General features: G+C 40.5%; 1 protein-coding gene across 1 annotated transcript; it reads right to left on the bottom strand.

Moving 5' to 3' along the window:
- Positions 1-309: 309 nt before the first annotated feature.
- Positions 310-21,282, bottom strand: MOCS1 (molybdenum cofactor synthesis 1). Its single transcript, XM_009572834.1, has 10 exons — positions 21,175-21,282; positions 20,328-20,495; positions 15,378-15,542; positions 10,409-10,470; positions 9,019-9,130; positions 8,578-8,690; positions 7,811-7,921; positions 6,862-6,982; positions 5,325-5,372; positions 310-1,181 (listed from the first exon to the last, which is right to left on the bottom strand). The coding sequence occupies exons 2-10, from the start codon at positions 20,482-20,484 to the stop codon at positions 310-312; spliced, it is 1,761 nt and encodes a 586-aa protein (XP_009571129.1). The 5' UTR covers positions 20,485-20,495; positions 21,175-21,282.
- Positions 21,283-21,488: the final 206 nt, after the last annotated feature.

Genomic DNA, 21,488 nt, shown 5'->3' with positions numbered 1-21,488 from the left:
AACCAAACAAACCTCTGTGGTATAACGAGGAATCTTTGCTCAAGCTCATGGTGAGGACACTGAAATGAAGGTATTGTTAGAGTGGAGAAGTCTGTCCTCTAAAAAACACACATGGTTATCAACAGGGATCAGCGGTTCCACTGTTCACCCAGCAGTAAGCTGACAGGGTAAGGCAAAACTGAAGTCATAGGATTGTTGTATGGTACACCTGCTGAGGTCTCCAAGCCTACCAGCTGAGCACAAGGAGTTCTGAACAGGGCTGAACAGGAGCAGTGGTCACCTGGAGGGCTGGAGGTGTCTGGATATGATCTAGACCCTTGAGAAGTCTCCCCTCTGCCCACCTGTCTTACTAAGCAACTTCACCTCTTCGATCACAATGTCATGAGTAACTGCTTTGCACATGTCATACACAGTCAGGGCAGCCAGGCTGGCAGCGGTTAGAGCTTCCATCTCCACACCTGTCCTCCCCCAGGTCCGACAGGAGCTGCGAATCACCACTGCATATCTGGCCTCATCTAGGCTCAGAGACACCTCAACATGGTTGAGAGGGATGTTGTGACACAACGGGATCAACTGGCTGGTCAGCTTGGCTCCTTGAATTCCTGCAATCTGGGCTACTGCCAGCACATCACCTTTCTTCACCTGGTTCTGCCTCACCATCCCAAACGCCTTTTCACCCAGGCGGACCACAGCACCAGCAACAGCACTTCTTCTTGAATCTGGCTTCCCTCCAACATCAACCATTGTGGCCCGTCCTTCCTCATCAGTGTGAGTCAAGTTGTCAGAGGCATGAGGTACCTCAATGCAAGATCCTGAATCCCTGATACAGAATTCAGATCTTGGACTTGCCTCTTTGGACTGACAGTCCACAGAAACTTGGCCAACAGGAGAAGCCTCAAGGCACTTTGTGTCAAACATGGAGCTTGGGTCCTTCCGGAAGACACAGCAGCCTCTGAGCTGGGTTTGTAGAATTCCTGTCGTTATGTGCCACTGTTGCTCTGGGTGAGATCCTGGCAGGAAAAGTTGTCCCGTAAGCTTATTTTTCATTAATGCTTTTCCTATTTGTTTGGGTAAACTTGCTCTTGAAGTCAGCCAATGGCTAAATGTGTGGCCCCACTGTTTTGAATTTGGGGGGTTCTGTAGGGCATCTTGGCATAGTGGGAATGACATCAATGCAAGCTCTGGGGAAAAAAAAAAAGTAACATGAGAATACATCTTACTAACTGGAAAGCTAAGCTAAGCCTGCAGTAGCTGAGAACCCTGTCAGAGCAGGGACTTTCTGTATTGCAAAAACCTCAATAAGTCTGTGAACATCCACTTTTCTCTTCAAGCTCTTTCTCTTTCCTCTCATCCGTTCCCTGCATTTGCTGGTTTTTTATTACAAACCCCAAGACTCAACACACTTATTTCAAGGTCCCTGACAAGAAACAACTTGCTTTCAAAAAGTATCAACACTTACTGAGAAACAGCAGCTAAGAAAGCTTATAGGAACATCAGTTCTGAAGAAAAGCAAGTCACAGCATCTCAGCATCCATTTGAGATTGTCCCAGCACCAGCCTTCTTTCGAAAGCCTGGCAGGGTTAATAGGAAATTCTTGCACTCAGATTCTCAACTCTGTCTTTCCAAACACCTTCCTCCCAGCACAGGCAGCTGCACCTCCTACTTTCATCTCCTTCTGCAGGGAAGGGCCATGCCAGCACTTGAGGACAGCAGGGACCAGAAGCACTGCATCTGCAGCTGCACTGTCTACAAGCTCAGAGGGTGGTTCTGTGATGGGAACCTCACTTATTACTGCCAGCTCTTACCACGTTAATGACAGCTGAAGTTTAAGTACTGGAGAAACCACGCTCCCCTCATTGACAGATAGATTTTTAAATCTACTCAGAAGTGTGTTCCAAGTCGAGCTGGCAGAGCTCCCAGCTGGCAGAGAGGTAGTAAGACCTCCTGCCCCTTTTCACCATTTAATCCCTTGGCTTTGGCATTTGCACAGGGCTAAATGCCAAGTGTCAAGACAGAAGGAGTCTTTTTCACATAAAAGAAGTGATTTGTTTTGTAAGTAAGTAAAGAGAAAGCAGTATAGCGGTAAGTGGCTAAGCCCTAGTTTAATAGCCTCATTGATAAGCATGTTTCTCTTTTTCTGGAGCTCCTGCTCTCTTCGCTCTGCTTCGTCAAACTTGGAATTGGGTTTTGCTCAATAACCTCCTTGGGTAGCTCTGGTATTCAGGGATGATACCCTTACTCGTGAGTTTTCAGACTGCCCACAGGTGAATCAAAGCAGCTTCCTGGCCCCTCTGCACCTCCCTGAGCTACCTCTGCTGCCTAGACCTACAGGTAACACCTTGGACTGTCCACATGACAATAACAGAGTGTGGACAAGGCATTGGTTGTGCCCTGCCCCCCTCTTTTAAAAACAAGCCAACCAATCTCTTCCTTGTTAGTCCCAGCCTCTGCTACAACAAGACAGATAGATACACTTAGCACCTTTTTCATCCAGAGTACCCTCCAAACATTGATCTGAATGTGCCCATTACTGAAGCTTAAATCCACCATAGATTTCACAAGATTTTTTTATTTAAAACACTGCAATAATCTAAATTCAGGGAAGGCCCTTTTTCATCTACAGCTGATGGCCTGTCCACTAAAATTAAGATTCCCGCAAGTTTAGTGGTAAAGTGTTTACCCTCAGAAGAACGGGATTAAATGGACATAAATGTTTCGAGTGCAACATTGCTCTGCTTTAGAAGAGCACAGAAAATTGTGCTTATTCCTCCTTTCTTTCCCTCTCCCTTTATACAGTGGGCCTAACCCAAATATTCCTTTTAAAATCCAGGAACTCAAAGTACTCTGTTCCTTGATTAGCTTTAAAGCTGAAGCTAAACCCCTGGCAAGGTGTCTTGTCTTCAGGAGAAGCTGGACTGCAAAGGCAGACAAGTACTTACTTCCACAGGGTAAACACACATGGGTGGGAACAAGGAAGACAAGTACTGTTTGCTCAAGTAGAGTGGTAAGTAAAAAGATGGCAACAGACAGTAACACATGCGAAGCACCTTTGCTTTTTGTAACAACCTACATTTTCTTCAAGTTGTACCTAGTCATCTTTATCTTCACCCAAATTGCTCATATACCTACAAAAAAAATAGATAATGGTGTTTTCTACAGCACTACATATAACACAACTGAAACCATCTGACAAACTGCATCTCCTTATATTCTATTACTGCACCTGAAGTTTAATTGTGTTAGCTTCCAACTAGCACAATCTCAGCGGGGGAAAAGAAGGGAGGAGATACTTGAATTGAGGAGGAAATTCCCATAACTGAAGTGAACCCATGAGGAGAACAATCTGCCAAAAGGAATATTTTGATTAAGGGAAATAGGATACAAACCATATAGCAAAGGATCAGACAACAGCAGTGCAGGGAAGAAGCCAGGTTTGGCTTACTGGGACTAGCAAAACCAATTAGTGATTTCCACAGCTTTCATTAAATTAATTCCATACACACACACCCCCACTGACTGCTTGCATGCCAGCATTATTTGAAGTTTTTAAGTAATTCAAAACACAATTAGGAAATCTCCTAATGATTCCCCATGTGTCACAGTGGGATACTCTCCACTCATCTCCAGTCTCTCCACTGATGTGGTGACTGCCAGCACTCCGTCTCAAAGGGACATGGAACAGCTGGGGGAAGACCTGGACAGGCTGCCTCTTTTACTGTATGTCAGAATGTTAAAGCACTTTTCAAAAAGAAATTGGATGGATCTGATCTGTAGACATCCAAACATTGCTATGAATGCTAACTTTGGAGTGTGGGGATTCTTTCAAAGGCATCTTGAAAAATTATGTAAGTCCCAGTGAGCTGTCAAGAGTTTAATATAGTATTTTTCATCTTAAAAAAAAAAAAAAAATCAGAAAATTTTTCATCATGCAACAAGTCAATACACACTTTAAACAAAGGGTCCTCTTTCCCCTTTTCCTGGAACATAATGCAGCAGTAGCCAAATACAAAAGAGCAAAAGCAAACTGAGAGAGACAATCTTGTGCCACTGAATCCATTCACTTTAAAACTGCACATGGAAAATGATGGTGCTTTAAAGGGGGGCATCAAGTGAAAAATATTCCCAGTGAAAACCTATGTTAAAAGACCTCTGTAGATCCTATTTCCTAATAAAGGCAACAGAAGTACAAGCACTAGGGTCTTGGTTTAAAAAAAGAGCAGTTATTATATCACCTGTAGCAAAGACCTGCAAATTAATGCATGTTACCCTTTCCCTTCCCAAGGGTACCTGTTTTAAAAGCTGTGTTTTAAGCTGCACAGCAGCTAACCTGCTCCAGAGCATCAATGGGAGGATGAGAGTTTGGGTTTGAAACATAATGTTCATCTCTTCCACCCTTGCTGCATTCAACCCCCACCCTTGTTGATAAGAAACAACAGAACAACTTCCAATTAATCTCACAACGCTAACTCTTGCAAGCATTTCTTAAGTCTAAGGAATAAAAAAGGTATTTGGGAAGATAGCTATCTTACAAAACAGGGAAACATAGGCATGGAGGAGGTAAAACCACACTGAAGGAGATGTGAAAAATCAGTAAAAGAACCCCAGCAGTGCCACATCACTCATAGACAGAGCTTCAAGTAGAAGGGAGAGTTAGCAAACATCTTCAATAGACACAACAAGAAGAAAGGCTCTTGCCCATAAGGCTGGCCAGATACCAGATACTACAGTCTTCATGGTTATGTTCTGAGACTTCGCAGCAGTAAGAGGACATTTCAAAAGAATGAAACCCAAGTTTCAGATTCTGAAGTAAAGAAGTAGTGAGGTGGGAAAACTTGCATTTCTGTCAGGTTACTGGCTCTATATACTATAACCAAAGTTGAATTTCTTAATCAAGGAATAGAAGTCTGTCCTGCATCCTTTATGTTTATATGGCAATTCGGTCAATTTCATAAAACTCACCCCAAACTGCCTTATCAGTTACTATACAATTCTTGTTAAGTACAAAGGAAGCAGATAGGAAATAAGCTAGGAAAGCTAGTGATCCCTTTGGAAAATGTAATGAACTTTCAAAATTAGAGAAAACAAACCCAGTGCTGTCAATTAGAAGATTGGGTAAGGCTTGGTAGGGACATTAGACCTTTCCTTCTCTTCCACTTCAGCATAATTTTAACCACAACTGCCTTTTAAGAAACCCATTTCTTTGTCTAAACCTAAGCCAGAACCGAACACAAGTTAGACTTAAAAGCCCAATCCACTCTGCTCCCCCGCAGACAAAAACCAAACAAAATCATGGTATGTTTATTACGTACTGATTTGTCACCCACCAATCAGGATCATTGGCCGGTTTTTCATCTGGGAAATGTTAAACATGCCTAGAAATAAAATAAGGAACACATAAAAATCCTAGCTTTTCAGGTTTTAAGTCATGCATCTGGTTTATATATTTAGTTTTCTGCTCTTCACAGTGCAACCTGCATGCTAGGAAAACCAAAGCTCAATAAAGACCCAGGGAGCTGGAGGAGAGGGAATCTAGCATGGTATTATTTAAAACCATAGCTGCCACAGTCTCCAGGCATCCAGCTGCTATGGGTCTATCACACTGTAGGACCCTTTCCCAGAACGCTTTCCATAATCGGAATTACAGTCTACCTACTACAGATTTCAAACAACTTGGGACTATCTTGTTTCTTAACAACAGCATTTAACTGTACTAGTTCTATGGATAAGGTGTTAACAGTGTTCCAGTTCAAAGAAGTCCAATCACAGAAGGCCTCAAGGACAATACTGGGATTAACACAAATTGGAAGAAGAAAGACAACATCAGGTAAATGCTGCTGATGGCAAAATGACTTTAACTAGAGGGGAAAACACTCTCCTCCTCCCATCCTGCCCTTTCCCAAATGAGAAATTCAGAAATGAATGGTCTAAAAGAAAAGGAACCAATCCTGCCACCCCTTCCCTTATATTTACAAGGCACTATTTTATCTGGGTCAGACCAATGTACTTTGCAAGTTAGTCTATGCTCAGATTTAAAAGTGTCCTTTAAATTTGTTTTACACATCACGAAAAAAAGGCAAAACCAACTGTTAGTAATCTGGCAGAATCTGCAAGAGAACAAAAGGGCCAAAGCATATTTTTAGTGTAAAGGGGACTCTTCCATGATCATGAAACCAGTTCATGTACAAAAGGTCAGCATTCCCAGCTGCAGCCAGATTACAAAAATATGGTTAAGTTCAGATGTGACTGAAATATAGTTTATATCAATATAAATTCAGAAAAGACTAATACAGCCTGAGGATATGACTGCATCATCATGGAGCTTGTGTCATGACCTTATGCAGAGCACTAGGTGAGTGGCTACAAATTTCTGCATACTCAAAAAGAAATTTGTCACTTCCAGAAACATGTTAATGCAGTAGTTGGACCAACAGCTGAATTTAGCTTTAGTACTTATTTTACAGCAAATTAATTTTAAGAAAAAAAGGGATCCAGTACAACTCCATGATTTTTGCTTAGCTTTACACTTTGCTGTTGTTATCGTGAGCAGTGGTATTTGCATCTCTTTGAAGACAAAAGTCAGTCTGAAAGACTTTTAGACAGCCTGGATTCTAGCTCATATGGAAGATTAGAAGACTCAAAACTGACATCCAAATTTTGGAGTAACTGCAGGACCAGTATGTTACCTGCTTTCTAAGAGACAATACTCTTATCAGATGGGAAATTCTTTCCTTAGTTAATGCAGCTTCATTCAAGAAGCTTTTCCTTCTTTCTCTCTCCTGGCAAGTCAGTGCATCCCGCAGCAGTGACAGGACATTGTTTTGCCTAGTCACTGTTGTTATTTCTCAGGTACAACAAACATACCAGCATGCTGTTTCTTTTTCCTGCCCACTGCTGCTCCAATGATTTGAACCAACTCTTCCTCAGAGGCACCTGACCGTAGGTGATCTCTCAAGGACACTTCTGAATTCCCAAAAAGGCACACCTGCAGCCAACCCAAGGAAACAAAAGAGGAGAAATGAGAAAGAATAAAATAAATGGCTTTTACAAGTATTTTGTACTAACCTCGGATTAAAGAGTTTTGAAGAGGCCTATCCTACTGAAGAAAGAGAATGTTTATGGAGATTGTTTTCTTTATCTCTCTTCATGTACACACACAGACAGCCTGGGACATTTATGTAACCTCAGCTCATTGGGCCGTCAGGCTGCCTCGGTCATCTGACATTAGACAGCAGCACAGCTGTTGTCAATATCAGGTGACAATGCGTAAGTGCCAATTTTTAATTGAAAACTTTAATTTTCCCCCAGAAACTGCCAGTTTCAACGTGGCAGGAAATGGTTATCCCTCCCTTTTCTACAGCCGTTGAGCAAATATACAGGCAGCTCTTGAAGGAGAAGAGTTGCAAGAAGATGTTTGGTGAAACAAGACAGGATCCTTGTGGAACACAAAAGCCAAGCCCTCACAGCTGCTTGGATCCTTTTTTAATGGGAAATCATCTGCTTGTCACATGTTTAAGATGATTTTGAATCAAAGATTAAAATAAATATTTATATTTACTGGCCTTGCAACCATATTTAACAACTGAAGTTAACTATGTTAGCAAAACAGAGCAACCAAAAAAAGGTGATGTAACATCTCCCTAGCAGCCCAACAAGCTTGAACAAGAATACATACAGGATAGATAAACTGGAGTTAGCTGGTAATAATTATGCGTCTTTCCATCCTACTTTACATCCTAGCTACTTTTAGGGGAAGAATTTCAACACTACTTCCGCTGCATGAAAGCAAAGAGAATCATGTTTCACTACCAACCTTTAGGTTCCCATCTGCTGTTATCCTCAGCCGATTGCAGGATCCGCAGAAGTGCTCCGACATGGAGGTGATAAAGCTGATTTGTCCCTGGAAATGTGGCACCTTATAACTCTAAAGAAATGCAGAGGAGAAAAAAAAGGGGAGTCAAATATAGACGCATTTTTAAAGGTCCACTTGCCCAAAGACCAGAAGACATTTTAACACAGATTTTCTTCAGTTCTAAGGTCACACGAGAAAAAAGCAAAATCAGCTTTGTCAGGGGTTCCAGTCTATTCTGCCCTCTTCCTGGAAATTCACAAACTTGTTACATGTTTGCTTTTGTAGTTATCAACTGACAGGTGATGCCAGTAGGGATGCTCTTACTCAGGCAGCCATGAGCCATAGATTCACATAGGCTAGAAATCCCCCATGTGACACTGCACACTATAAAGCAATGCTGTTATTTCACTGAACAACAGTTTCACCAGGCTTGTTAATGTGCAGTCATAGACAGACTGACAAAAGTTTCAAAAGCTGTAAAGACAGGATACAAGCCTACCATTCTTTATATCTGACCGAGGTATCTAGTAAACACATTGTATTCCTAAAGGTAAAGACTATGACCAGTGTTTAATAAGAGTCAAACCACATGCAGGCAGTTTGACCAAAATCCCTGAGTATTTTTTACTTTGGTTGTCAAATATAAATGCTGAACTTGGGAGAATCTGGGGATTTAGGGCAGGGAAAGAATGGGGGGCATATTTCACATGTTTTTTGTCTAACCCCACCTTGGCTGTGCTGGAAGCTTCACAGGGCAATTTCTCCAATTCAGGCCATCGCTGTTTAATTGTATCAAGCATTTCTTTGTAGCTCACCATCTTCTTGAAGTTCCATTTATTGCCTAGAATTAACAAAACCAGTGTAACTTTAGACTGTGGATTTTATTTTTTTAATTAGCAGAGACCCACCTTTACACTCTCCACAAATCTCAGTTTTCCCTATCGGTGTCCCAGTCCCAACTAATCCTGCTACTAATCCTTCTCCAGCTTATCCAGGAAGACAGATAAGTTGCAAAAGATACAACATAAAACTTAAGGTAATTCCTAATTCCCAAAAAGCTCACCAAAACTTCCAGAGACAAGTCCACGGGGTGAATAACCACCACCCAGATTCACCTAGGTCCAAGGCACACTCCATGCCATGAAGAATCTCAATGCAGGACTGCTTACCATCAAAGGGCATGTATTCTATGAACCGCACATCAAGGGGCAGATCCTTTGTGAAATCCACAAAGCCCAGCAGTTCATCCTCATTGAAGCCTCGCATCACCACACAGTTTACCTGCAGGAAAAGCAGACACCTGAAATTAGTGAGCACAGTATGACTTTCTTCCCTCTTACACAAGGTTTCATAGTCCTTGCAGAAGGTAAGGTAGACAGAACTTTTTTTTTTTAAAACAAAAAGATGATGGGAGAAGTTGGCAGGATTGAAATGGTACATATGATCATTTCTGTCAAACTTGCCTGTAAGTTTTTGCATCCAATCTAACTAAAGTTGTTAAAGTTGCCTTGCTAAATGGAAAACTAATAAAAGCTGCATAATGAAGGCATCGTCTTACCCACCTAAGGTATGGCAGTTTTTACTGTCTAAAATGACAAATCCACTCCCCAGTCCTACGTTGTATGGCTTCTGTAAAAGTACTGGCAGGGTACGTTCTATAGCACTCTTTTTGGCAGATGACAGACAAATGCCCCAGACCAGGAAGCGTTCACAGCACACTCCATAACCATAGGCTAGAGGATGACTAGCTCTGCTTTCCTCCAGAAAGAGGTTAAAACTGAGTTTTCTGCACATTCCTCATAAACAATATTTTCATTGGAACCTCAGATCCTCCCCGATTTATCTGAAGAACAACAGATAGCTATGCAGTTGCTAAAACACTATCTGTTAGTGAGGCCGACTTGTATGTCCGAGCATCATGCATGATGATTATCAAGATCTTTCAGGAAAGCCTAAACCCTAGTTTAATTTCAAGTGTTTTTCATAGCTCTATAGTCTAAAACACTTACACATCTTCCAAAGCACTGGTGAAACTGAAAGGAACCACAGCTGCAGAACTGCAAACAGCTGAGTTAGGGTGAAGTTTCATGTTACAGTTAAGTTGGTCAACCCGCACCCCCAAAGGAGGACTACCTCTCTCTCACACTGGCACTCGTCAGAGTCTGTTGTAAGCAGCTGAAAGGGATAAACCAGGAGAAAATTAATGTCTTTCTGCAGGGTAGTTTTCTGCCTGTTAACTCCCTTGGCCAAGTTCACAGCTGGGTCAGACAAGTGCCAAATCCATAGAGGGGGTAGGAAGAGGCAAGCACAGAGCAGGACCACCCTGTAGCCTGCAGCTAGGCAATCAATAGGCTTTGTAGCAGAGTGAATCAGTACCCTCAGCTGCATGAGGAGACAATACAAATTTCCCCCACCACCTCTTGATGTGATCTTCAGTCTTACCAAAAATTATTCACAGAGAGGAGAAAAATAATAAATTCCTCATCAGGTGAGCTGTATCTTTTATCACCATTTATGGTAAAACACAACAGCTTGAGAGTAAACAAACACTGGCTTTACCTTAACAGGACGGTAGCCAAGTTCAGTGGCTTTGTGGATTCCTTCCATTACCTTATGAAAGCCTAAGGGATAAAAAGAATAAAAATTTCTTTTTCTTGTTTAAAAACAGAATGCAAAAGGAGGTTATTAAGTACAAGACAAAGAGATGACAAATAAAAACCAATCTGATTCAGTAGACAGGGCTGCAAGTAAGAAGAGCTACAAGCAAAGAGACTTTAATGTTACACACACACCCCCCATACCCTCCCCGAAGGCCTGCCAGTGTTACCATGGTCAAGTCACTGAGATAAATTTTTTAACTGGTATATGAGTAGTCAAAAATACTTGTATGGTTTTCTGTATCTTTGGGCCATCCATGTATCATTAGCATAAGATTCTCCACTTCCCCATACTTCAGTTTTGCCTTGTGTTACGTTCTTCTTAAAGGGAGTGGCAAGCATTTGTGAACTGCCTCCAGATGCAATGAAGAAAGAATACTAAATTAATATTTATTTGATAATAATGGCACATGTGTCTTCACTAAAATGGCAGAATCCTAAAAAGGATCTTTCTAAAGTGCGTATGGAGGGGAATGGGGTTAGGAACAAACAAAAGCCCCTCGATTCTCTGTTCAACCCTGGCTACAGATGTAATTGGCTTCCCAAAGCTACTGACTATCCATTAGTTTGAAGATCACAGGCAGCGTTTTACAGGATCGTCATTTTTATGACTACTTTAAACATGTAAAATTGGTGAGCACAATGTGGGGGGGATTAGAGCATTTAGGAAAGCAATTCGGTTGGCCTTTGCCCTTGAAAACAAATTAAAGATGTCAGAAATTGCAGTGACTCCAAGGAATGAAGTACCCAACCTCACCCTACCATTTAGTGTGGCCTACACTTGTCAGCTGCTCCCAGACACAGAGATATAGTTAATTTAGGGAAGTATCTTCACCCCTACATGTACCTCCTAAATTTGGAAGAAAAATAAAGCAACAATGCAATTTTGGAATTCCAAAGGCCTTTAGGAAAGCCTCTTAATCATCTCAATTCAAATCACACCTTCTGTCAATTTTAAACAAAGTTTAAAGTTTCATCATGATATCAATTTCACATTTGACATATTATTCCTTCCCTGCCACACTCAACCAGCTGGCAGAGAAACAAGGTGATAGTAGCAAGAATGAGTCAGCAAGCTACAAAGCTCTGGGTACGCATTTCTGGTGAGTGTTTGTGAATGCCTCTCCTGCCCTGTCAGGTACTAGACTAAGTCCCCGTCCAGTTCTGCACTCTAAACCCAGGTGTGAGAACGAAACAGTGTATGAGATTGAGCTCCTTCTTCCAAAGCTGTAGTCTTCAACAGCAAATAATTCATGCATGCTAGCAAAAGGGCAATATCTTCCAGAAGTTTGTGCTGACCATACCTGTGCTGTTCCTAGTCGTATGTTTTTCTGTGTAGGTCCATCACCCTCCTTTCCCTATCCACTGGAATCTCAGATTCTCTAGTGAAAAGATCATACCTTCATTAATCTGTAGGTGCTTTACCAGAAATAAGCAATAACTCAGTAACATTCTGTGCATACTTAATATTGGATATGTTCAAGATCCGGAAAAAAAAAAAAAAAGGAGAGACACGAAACTTTCACTTAACTGCTTTCTGGCTGGTAAAGGCATTACAAAGCATGAACACAGGAAAACAGCAGATGTTTACTGATTTATAAGCAGGTCCTAACGCTAGTCCAGGCTGCAAAAAGAGAGGTGAAGAGCAAGGAGAAGACAGTAAACTAACTCTTGCAAGCAACTGTTTGAAGTTAGAACTTGTCACCCTTCTCCTTCACTACCTACTTGTTTTGTATGTGCCCAGGAAGTTTGTAGCACCGGTGGCAGCTTTCATTCCAATTAAGCAAGTTCGCAGGCTGAATGTGGCAACAGAGATAATGATACACTGCTGTAAGCACGTCCCAGAGCCACGAATGGGATCAAAAAGCTCTGCAACAGCTCGGAAAACCTTGTGTGCAACTTCAGGATTGCAGAAAGGTGAAACTGAACTTAACTAAAATGGCCAGGAAGTAATCACTAGCAAGCAGCAGTTCAAAAACTCCATGTTTCAATACTTGCATGCTTGGGCTCAGCTCGCTGTAGAGGTATGAAACAGAATTACAGCTTGCAATGCATCTAACTCAATGTCCTTCCCAGTTCTGCCTCTTACCTCCTGCCATGCTAGCACAAGAGTGTGGTTTAGAACAGCTATCAAAAATCTCTACAAACAAAAAAAAGTAAGCTATTCTGATTAGCAACAGAACTTGTTTCCATGAAAAGATTTTGGGGGCAGGGTGATTATTTAAAATAAAAATTTGTTACAGCAAAAAAATAAAAATCTGTAACTGCATTTCATATTTTGATGTTAACTGTTTTCTGTTTTTTCTTTATGGAAAGCTGTTAGGAGTTCATTTGTATTGCCATACTTATTAAAACATTCCTTTTAGATCAAAGTCTTTGTGTGGTAATGGAACAACAAAAAGAATAAAACCAAAACATTCCAAAATATTAGAGCAGAAATGAATACTAGATGTCATTGTGTCAGGAAATTTTGTCAAGGCACAGAAGTTCTCTAAGTTTTTGTTTGACATTTCAAAATGACAACCCTTCTCTCCTCTTCCACCCAATGAAAAATTTCAGTATTTTAATCTTTTTAGATTTCTTCTGAAATCGTAACTTTAGCCAACTTTAAAGCAGAGAACCTTAGACACATCCAGAACAATCCTATGTGGGACTTCCCAACATTTAATCCTTACAAGAAGAAAGGCTTCAAGCCAATGTTTAATGATTCAGTTACAATACACTATTATCTCATTTTCTGTACAGAACAAAAAAGAAGGGACAGTCTGTGAAACAGACTGGCTACCTGCAAGAAAGTACTTCTCATTTGTTCATCTCTTAAAATATGGTAGATGGGGAGAAGTAGAAATATTATGGTCCTCTAATGTGCTTTCGTACATGAGTGAAATCTGTGATCATCTCACAGTCATTGCCTCTATCCCAACCATTTGGGAATAAAAGCAGGCATAATGCAGGTCACCTGCACCAAAGATACAAAATTCCAGCCTTTTCTTAAAACCCTAGAATGAGTTTCCAGAGGAGCAGAAAAATTGATTCCAAGTTTCTTCAAGTTCCTGGTTAGCTCCATAATCAGATACCACCTTTACTTTCCACAGAAGTTACCAGCCTACAGTAGTGTAAGACCAGAAATCCCTCTCACCCTAATAGAGCTATATCTTGTCGCCTCTGGAACTGCCACAGGAGACAGGCTAGCACAGTAGGGCAGGCACTTATTCTCTGCTCATTCCATACTTGGTAATCTCCTATTAAATAAAAAAACCTCAAAAACAATAAAAAAGTATTTTTTCATAATTTCAGCCCTTAGCAAAAGAAAAAACCCACCTCAGTGTTACTATTTTTACCTGATCTCCACTTAAAAAAAAATTAAAAAAAATTATCTATGATTTGGAGACTTTGTTCTCCTCCTTAAAAATACTGAGTCATAGAAACTTCCCTGTCCACTCTCTATGCTATTCAGCTGAGCAATTTCTCTCTTTGTGGTTAAAGACCTTTTTTTCTTTAAAGGAGGAAGAGGGGAAGACAACATTTATATAAATAAATGTTACCCTCATCCCCCGATAAATTTTAGTTTACTTTATAAGCAGCACATTCCTAACAGCTTCCAATCAGATATGAAGAGCAGTGGCCATATAACTCAGGAAGCTGGAGGATCAGGTTTGCCCCTTCAGTAGCTAAGGAAGGGCTTGCTTCCGGTGAATGTCACAAACCAGGTTATATTCAAATACAGAGAGCAGAAGGAAAGAGCACAGTCAACACCTGCTTGTGATTAGATACTCCCAGGTACTTCTCTGGGAGCCAACTGTGCCATGACACAACCAGATTAATGCAATAGCCTACGCTAGAAGGAAAATGCTCCAGTCAGATTTATGACAGGAACAGATTTCTGCACCTTGATGTAGAAATATGAAGAAGTGCTCCCAGAGAGACTATAGACAAGGACACCTTTCTGCACCTGTCAGCAGAACTTCGATTTGATAGCAGAGCAATTCAGACGTTGAAATTACTTCTCACAGCATCCCAGATTTCTACATCCCTTGCCCTACATTTATCTTATGTTGTTGCACCATCTAGTGGCTACTTGGAGGTTTTGTCCGAATTGGAAGTTCACAGACTACCAAAGTTACATTACCAGACAGAAACAGAATGATACAAGATCAAATCAGTTTTAGGTTGGAAGGAAGCCCAACCATGAGCTTGAACTTCATGATGAGCTTTGGGATTCATTTAAACAAGAATCCATAACACTGGGCACATCCAAGCATTTTTGAAGCAGTCTGGAATTACTAGCTCAATCGGAGAGAAGTTACAAAGCTAGCACCCCTCCTCAAATGACCTCAGGCATAGTTTATTTTATTCCTATTAAAAAGTAGTGGAGGTAGGGAACACCACTAATCACAAGTGAGACCACTGCTAGCATGCCCCAAATATACTGCCGCTATTCATGACAAGAAGTTCAGTTCTTGTGGCATCTTAGTCCCTGACTGTTATAGCGGGAACATGTTTTTTGAACAGTATTAAAGAACAGCAGCACACAAGACCAACACAAGATTTGGAGAACCCTCTTGATATCTATGACTAACCAGTAATCAGCCAGTTACTGGCAGCTGTAGTCACAGTCCCACTGACTGTGGTGAGTTGAGCATCTTCTGCTCCACCAGCTCCAACTAAAGAGGCTCTACCTGCCTAAGGGTTGTAGAAAGAAGGAAAACGAGTCACTATCAAATAAGCTATTGAAAGGAATTGCTTTCCTAGCCTCAGAAGGATAGCAATGCACTCCCCCCCCCAAATAATGGAGCGCGAAAGACATACCAAACAACTCACAACATTACTGCAAGTATTAACAACAGTTGCTTTAGAAGACCAGCCTATACCTTTCCTCCGGACAATGAACTCAAATTTAGCTGGGACCAAAGTATCCAGGCTAATGTTAATGGCATTTAGTCCTGCTTCCTTCAGTCGGGGCAGCAATCTGGCTAAGTTGATCCCATTGGTTGTGACAGCAATGGTTTTCAGCCCTTCTAGCTTGTACAGTTGACCTAGGAAAATAAAAAGTAAAAAGAACACTTTAATTCAAGTGTAAGTTACACAGAAAACCCAAAACAAACAAACAAATATCACTGAGGGTGTGAGGAAAACACAAACACTTCAGTGCTTCAGCCTTCTTCCAGCTGTATTGGTTTAAGAGATCCATTTTAGCACAAATCCATTTCAAAAGGTATGAAAGACAGTAGTTTATTGCAAGCAAAATTGGTTATAAAGAACACTGAAAATGCACATTAATTTTGTTCTCCATTTCTTAAAGTAAATAGCTACTTTATTGTTGGAAGAAGGCCTCTGATTCTGTTTACCTTCTTTTCTTCAGTCTAGCTTTGCAAACTGAATTCTGTGTTCTGCAATAATAATAAGCAGCAAGCCATCCCTTTCACACCTGACACCTGAACTAGCTGTGTTTACCTAGCAACATCTATCCTGCTATGCTTTACCAAAAACCAGTTCTAACCCAGAGGTAGCTGCCAGCAGCAGTGACTTTCTCTCATCAGTTTAAATGCCACATATACTCCTAACTAAACAGAAAAAGGTCAACATATTAGACCATTACAGAGAATCCAAGGCAGCAACAACCAAGGGACAAAACACTTGCACTTGACAACTGAAATATTTCCATTACCCACAATGGTAACCCAGCCAATTGAAGAGGGCTTACGCAAGACACTAAAAAATGGCTAACAAAAGAAAACCACATATGAAACAGTTAATATCATGAGACTAAGATTTAGAAAATAGCTGCCTCCTCATAAGCCAAATGCAGAAATCCTCAGCATACCAGATCTCCAGAGGGCAGGCTTTCAAACCTCCAGTTATCAGTACAATAACAAATAGGAAAAAACCCTCATAAGCCACTTGCAGAAGCACAGCTGCGGCAAAGTAATTTTCTTTTCTTATTTTCCCGCCTCCCTTCTCTCATAGCCTCCACCCTAATTAGTTGAGAAATAATTGAAGAACCTTTACTCTTGAGGCAGCTTTAATCACAGCACAAATATTTCATAGTCCCTTCTTCCGTCCCTATTTACCTCTATTTGTTCCTGTTGATAAGGGCTTTACTTCTGCTTTATCTCATTTCCCAGTTATTCTCAAAATATTCACCCTAAGCTGGGCCACACCAAAGATGCTGAGGCTTACAGCAGCAGCATTTTGCAACATGATTAGGAGCCCTGTAAAGACATTTGGAACCTGAGACTGTAACGAAAGAGCAATCTTTACTAAGAACTAGATTTTTCTGGCAGTAACCTCTCAAAATTCCTGACCAGGAATAACCTCTTCCTAGAGGATGAGTTCTATTGGCCCAAGTTTGCCAAAAATTACTTAACACTAGCTACCACTAGCAGCCTAGTCTTTGTGAGAGCATAGGATACACACTGCACCGAGAGGACAGCATAGGAACACCACTACTTTTATTTACAGCCTCAGAACACACAAGATGCTCAACCTCCTAACAACAGAGGACAAAAGACTAGCTGCCATACAGGCTTCATTGCTATAAATGTAAAATGCATAAAGGCATTGAATAAAACCAAAGCCATGCTGCAACCTAAAATGGAGAAATTTAAAAAGTAGCACCAGCTGATTAGGTCAGTTAGTGCAGGCAGCAGCTGTTATCAATGCATCTTCTTCCTCATCAGACAGAATGAGATACAGGATGAGACACTGGAAATATACTAATACATGGAACCACCTGTAATAACAAATTGGACAGAAGCCAACTGTGAGAGATTAGAGATGGAGACTTAACACTAAGACCAACAAGTTAAAAAGGACCAGTTAGTACACTCTGCCGTATTTGTGCAAGCTAAGAAGGGGAACATTTGCAGTTGCTTGGTTTCTTGGCTTGTTGACCTCTAAATTCAAAAGGGATTAAAGAGATTTCGTAACTTTGTAACTCACTTTGTACCTGTATTAAGTCTGTTTGCTGACCTTTGGTCACTGCTTTAGCAACAATCAGCACAAGCAAAGGCGACTGATAAAACTATCAAGTTAAAAAGGAAACAGAACAGATGATATAATTCAATAGCATGAAGCTTAAAGCTTATATGTCAGGCTCGAGCCATCAAGTAAACCCTTTTACATTTACTTTTTCCTTTAGGATCAGGAGCATCTTCTTAAATAGACAAGTTTCTTACATAGTCTTCTCCAATCATTTTCTCAATTGCACTTCTCCTGATTGAGTCCAGAAAACGTATGTGTATCTCCTAATAGATGAAAATTAACAAGTCTATGCTGCACCACTTCACCCATGAAATGTGCATGTTGCTACAAAAAGTCATCCAACCATCCGTCCCCTACCCCATGGAAAATGATTTTGTCAGTGGAGATGTGTACTTCTCAGACTATTAATAATAACCAGCTATCACACAGTTTATATCCAGTGCTAATTTAAACTTTGAGTATCCCAAAGGAGATGGATTCTATATTCCACTATCAGCTGCTTCAGAAAAGTCTCGAACATATGTTTTCAGCAGTCCCCAGGACATGATTTAGCTTTCAGCAAGTGTTAGTTGCTGAGTCATAGTTTATGTATGTGCATGCGTTAAAAGAAGATTTAAAATAATCTAAAGAACTGCAGCATGTCTCTGAATAACATGGTCTCCTACAGTAGCTTCAAATCACATTTGTTCATTGAAAAAACAACAAAGTTTGAACTTGAGTATTAGAAAAATACGGTAATAGTAATCCAGCATTAATATTTTTGAGCTTTATTGGTATTTCACAGACCATTTATGGTTAAGAGAAAGGTTTGCTGAAAACAAGCCTAACTTAAATCTCAACCCTATTCAGCACCTGAGATATTGTAGCCAGCTTCTATAAACCATCTAGAAATCCGGATTAACTCTATCCCAGCCCAAACCATTGTGCTAAGATGGCTTCAATAAAGGTGCCTAACTCAAATTCTGCAGAAGACATTTTTGGGCTTGTTTTCCCTTCAATTAAGTTTCCCATAGTTGTTACAAGTGATCTATTTAGTTTTGAGACTTTTATCTTGAATCCAAAGTTGTGCACCATAGAGTAACACCAAAGTCTGAGAAGACAAAAAGTGTTTATAGACTTAATTTGCCAATTTTCAATATGCCCTGGAAAAAAACAGCCAGGCTAATACCAATTCATGACAGAATAAACTAATGCAACAGGACAATCACCTTAATATCCACTACCTTTACCCCAAGATCACTACTCGTGTCATCCATTAAAATGATCACTATGAATCTGTCAAAGTTCAGCTGTGAACAAGAACACAGGCAGAATAATGAAAGCCCAGTCGTGCAAAAAAATCCATCTCCCTCTTTCAGCCACAGAAATAAGCCTTTGAGAATTCTATCACTGCAGTAAAAACAAACAAAGTTTTCTATCCTTCAAATATCAATACTGTGTTGAGTATAAAAAGCCATCAGCTACTGTTGATAAATCAAAAAGGTGCATACAGAAGGAAAGAAAGTTCTGCACTGAACTGATGATGTTAATTTCGACGCATTTTCATGCCAATACTATATGCTGAACTGTAAAGCTTCATTGTATTTTAAAATACAACCTATTTTATAAATCTGACCCCCTATTGGCTGGCAAAAGCCAGCTAAAAATAATTATACCTAGTGTTACAAAAATGGGGAATGCCTTCTTGAAAGAAACAGGTCTCTTAAAAGGTGCTTTCAATCCTAAATAAAAAATAACCTATCATGCATGGACAAAATGCCCTAGAGAATGGTATTCCAGAGTTCCAAACAGATAAAGTTAGTGCAGTTTCGGGACTCCTCACATTCAAGGTTCAAAGAGACCCAAGCCAGCTCACTCTAGCCATACCTTTTTCCAGCTATAAACAGGTCGGTTCTCCATACTACACTGCTTTGCTGCTTCCTTTGGAAAAGACCATAAAGGTCTTCCAAATCCTGAACAAAACAGAGCAGGAGCAGAGACCTACTGTTTTCTGCACCAAAGCTCAGTGTATCAGTAGGCAGTTACTCTACTTTCAAGACCTTCATCTTCCATATTAACCCTTTCTTATCTTCAGTACTTAAAAGAGTATACGTGCAGAAACAGACAAGTTCAGTTGCCTACAATACACCAAAATGCACCCACCTACATAGCCTTAATATAATACATTGCCACCACACAAAGCTATTGTAATGTCCATAACATACAAGACTTTGGACAGGGAAAAAAGCACCTGGCTCAAGAAAAAAAAAAAACACAGGCACAGTCAGTCAACACAATACCAATCGAAGGAGATAGACTTCTAAAAATTAACCAGTAATATATCTTCCGTTGAAGTAATAGTCTTCATCAATAACTGTAAAAACATAGGCACTTCCACCATTCCTTATTAAACACAGATAAGCAAGTGACATCTGTTATCAAGGAAACAAAATAAAACCACAAAAACAACCCCCCCCAAAAATCCAAAAGAAAACTTGTTTTATTTGTAAGCGTGTATCAACTGTTCCTCCCCAGTGAAGACCTGGTCACATCAATTCTTGATTTTTCACCCCAAGGTTGCATTATTGCAAGCTATTCTAGTAGATGTTGAATATGAAGATAACACTGAGTTCAGCTGCTATAATATGAAGAGACATAAGTCCCATCCAAGCAGAAGAACTGGAAGTTTTCTGAAAGCAACTATGTTGCATTTCACAATGTTGGGAAAAGGCACCGTCATTTAATGTATAATTATTCTTCAGGTTGCTCGACTGTATTGGTAGACAGTTACAAGCGTAGTTCTTGGAAGAATATATAGCAAGTCACTTTGAAACACACTGTATTTATTGGGAACTCACCCACAATATCAACGACATCGGGACGGATAAGTGGCTCTCCTCCTGTCAGTCGGATCTTCTGTACACCTTCTTTCACAAACAGTCTGGCTAGGATGATTATCTCCTGAGCAGTAAGTAGCTCTGATTTAGGGGTCAGCTGAACACCTTCCTCTGGCATACAATACTGACCTGAAACAAAGAATACAGAAATACATGGGGAAAAAATAACTAGCAGCAGTTAATCTAATATTGATGGGCAAAATGCACCAAGTGCAACTGTCTTTAATGGATGTCAAACAACTCTGCTTTTCTGAAATACAGATAAGATCATTCAGCAAATCTTACAAGCAACCTCCTAACAATCTCCTGTTTTCCTTCAGAAGAAAACCCAAGACTCATTTGATGGGTCTCAAAATTATAATGGATCCACTTCAAAGGAAAAACTGATCTTATTTCTATCCAACCTGTGTTCAAACAGAGACACCAAACTGAACTGGCAAGCACTGGGACATTGCCACAAACTTTGCAGACGTAATTGTGGGAACGCGTAGGTATGAGCTCTCATGCTTATCACACACTTTGGGTATGGCATACAAACATCCACAAGCACCATCATCCAAACCACACCAAGCCTGACGAAAGACCTGTCACTCCCACCTGCCTCTGGCAGATCCCTAGGCTTGCTCCTGCTTCCCCATCCCACCAGCAGCTCAGCCCCAAATCAGTCTCTATCTATCCTTTACCATTATTTTGTGAAGACAAGAAACAGCACAGGGCCAACACAGCGGTAAGTACCCTAACTCAACTCTTGGCCTTTGCACAATGTGGTGCATAAGAGCTTTGTGCAAGAAAGCAAGCAGACACTTACACCTGAGGTTGCATTTCTCGGTCAAAGAAATTCGCAAGTAGTTGTGCTGACGCCCAAAGCTGTCCGTCAAAAAAGCAGAGAAGGGAGCAGCATGTTCCAGTAGAAAGCGCCCTCTTCCTGAGCTTTGCAATTCCTGTAATGAAAACAAGCAAGTGCTAAATATTTGAATAGTTATTCTATCAACTTGCTGTATAAATACTAACTTTGAACTCAACTGATAATTATTATGCCATTTTTCCCCACGGGGACAGCTGCACAAGAAAAACCCATGACTTGTCTTTACGGTCAAAACTGGCTATTTATTGATTAAGTTT

The sequence above is a fragment of the Fulmarus glacialis genome, unplaced genomic scaffold (assembly GCF_000690835.1).
Source record: "Fulmarus glacialis isolate BGI_N327 unplaced genomic scaffold, ASM69083v1 scaffold4152, whole genome shotgun sequence".
NCBI lineage: Eukaryota > Metazoa > Chordata > Aves > Procellariiformes > Procellariidae > Fulmarus > Fulmarus glacialis.
The sequence above is the reverse complement of the archived record's forward strand: the minus strand, read 5'-3'. Positions and strand labels throughout refer to the sequence as shown.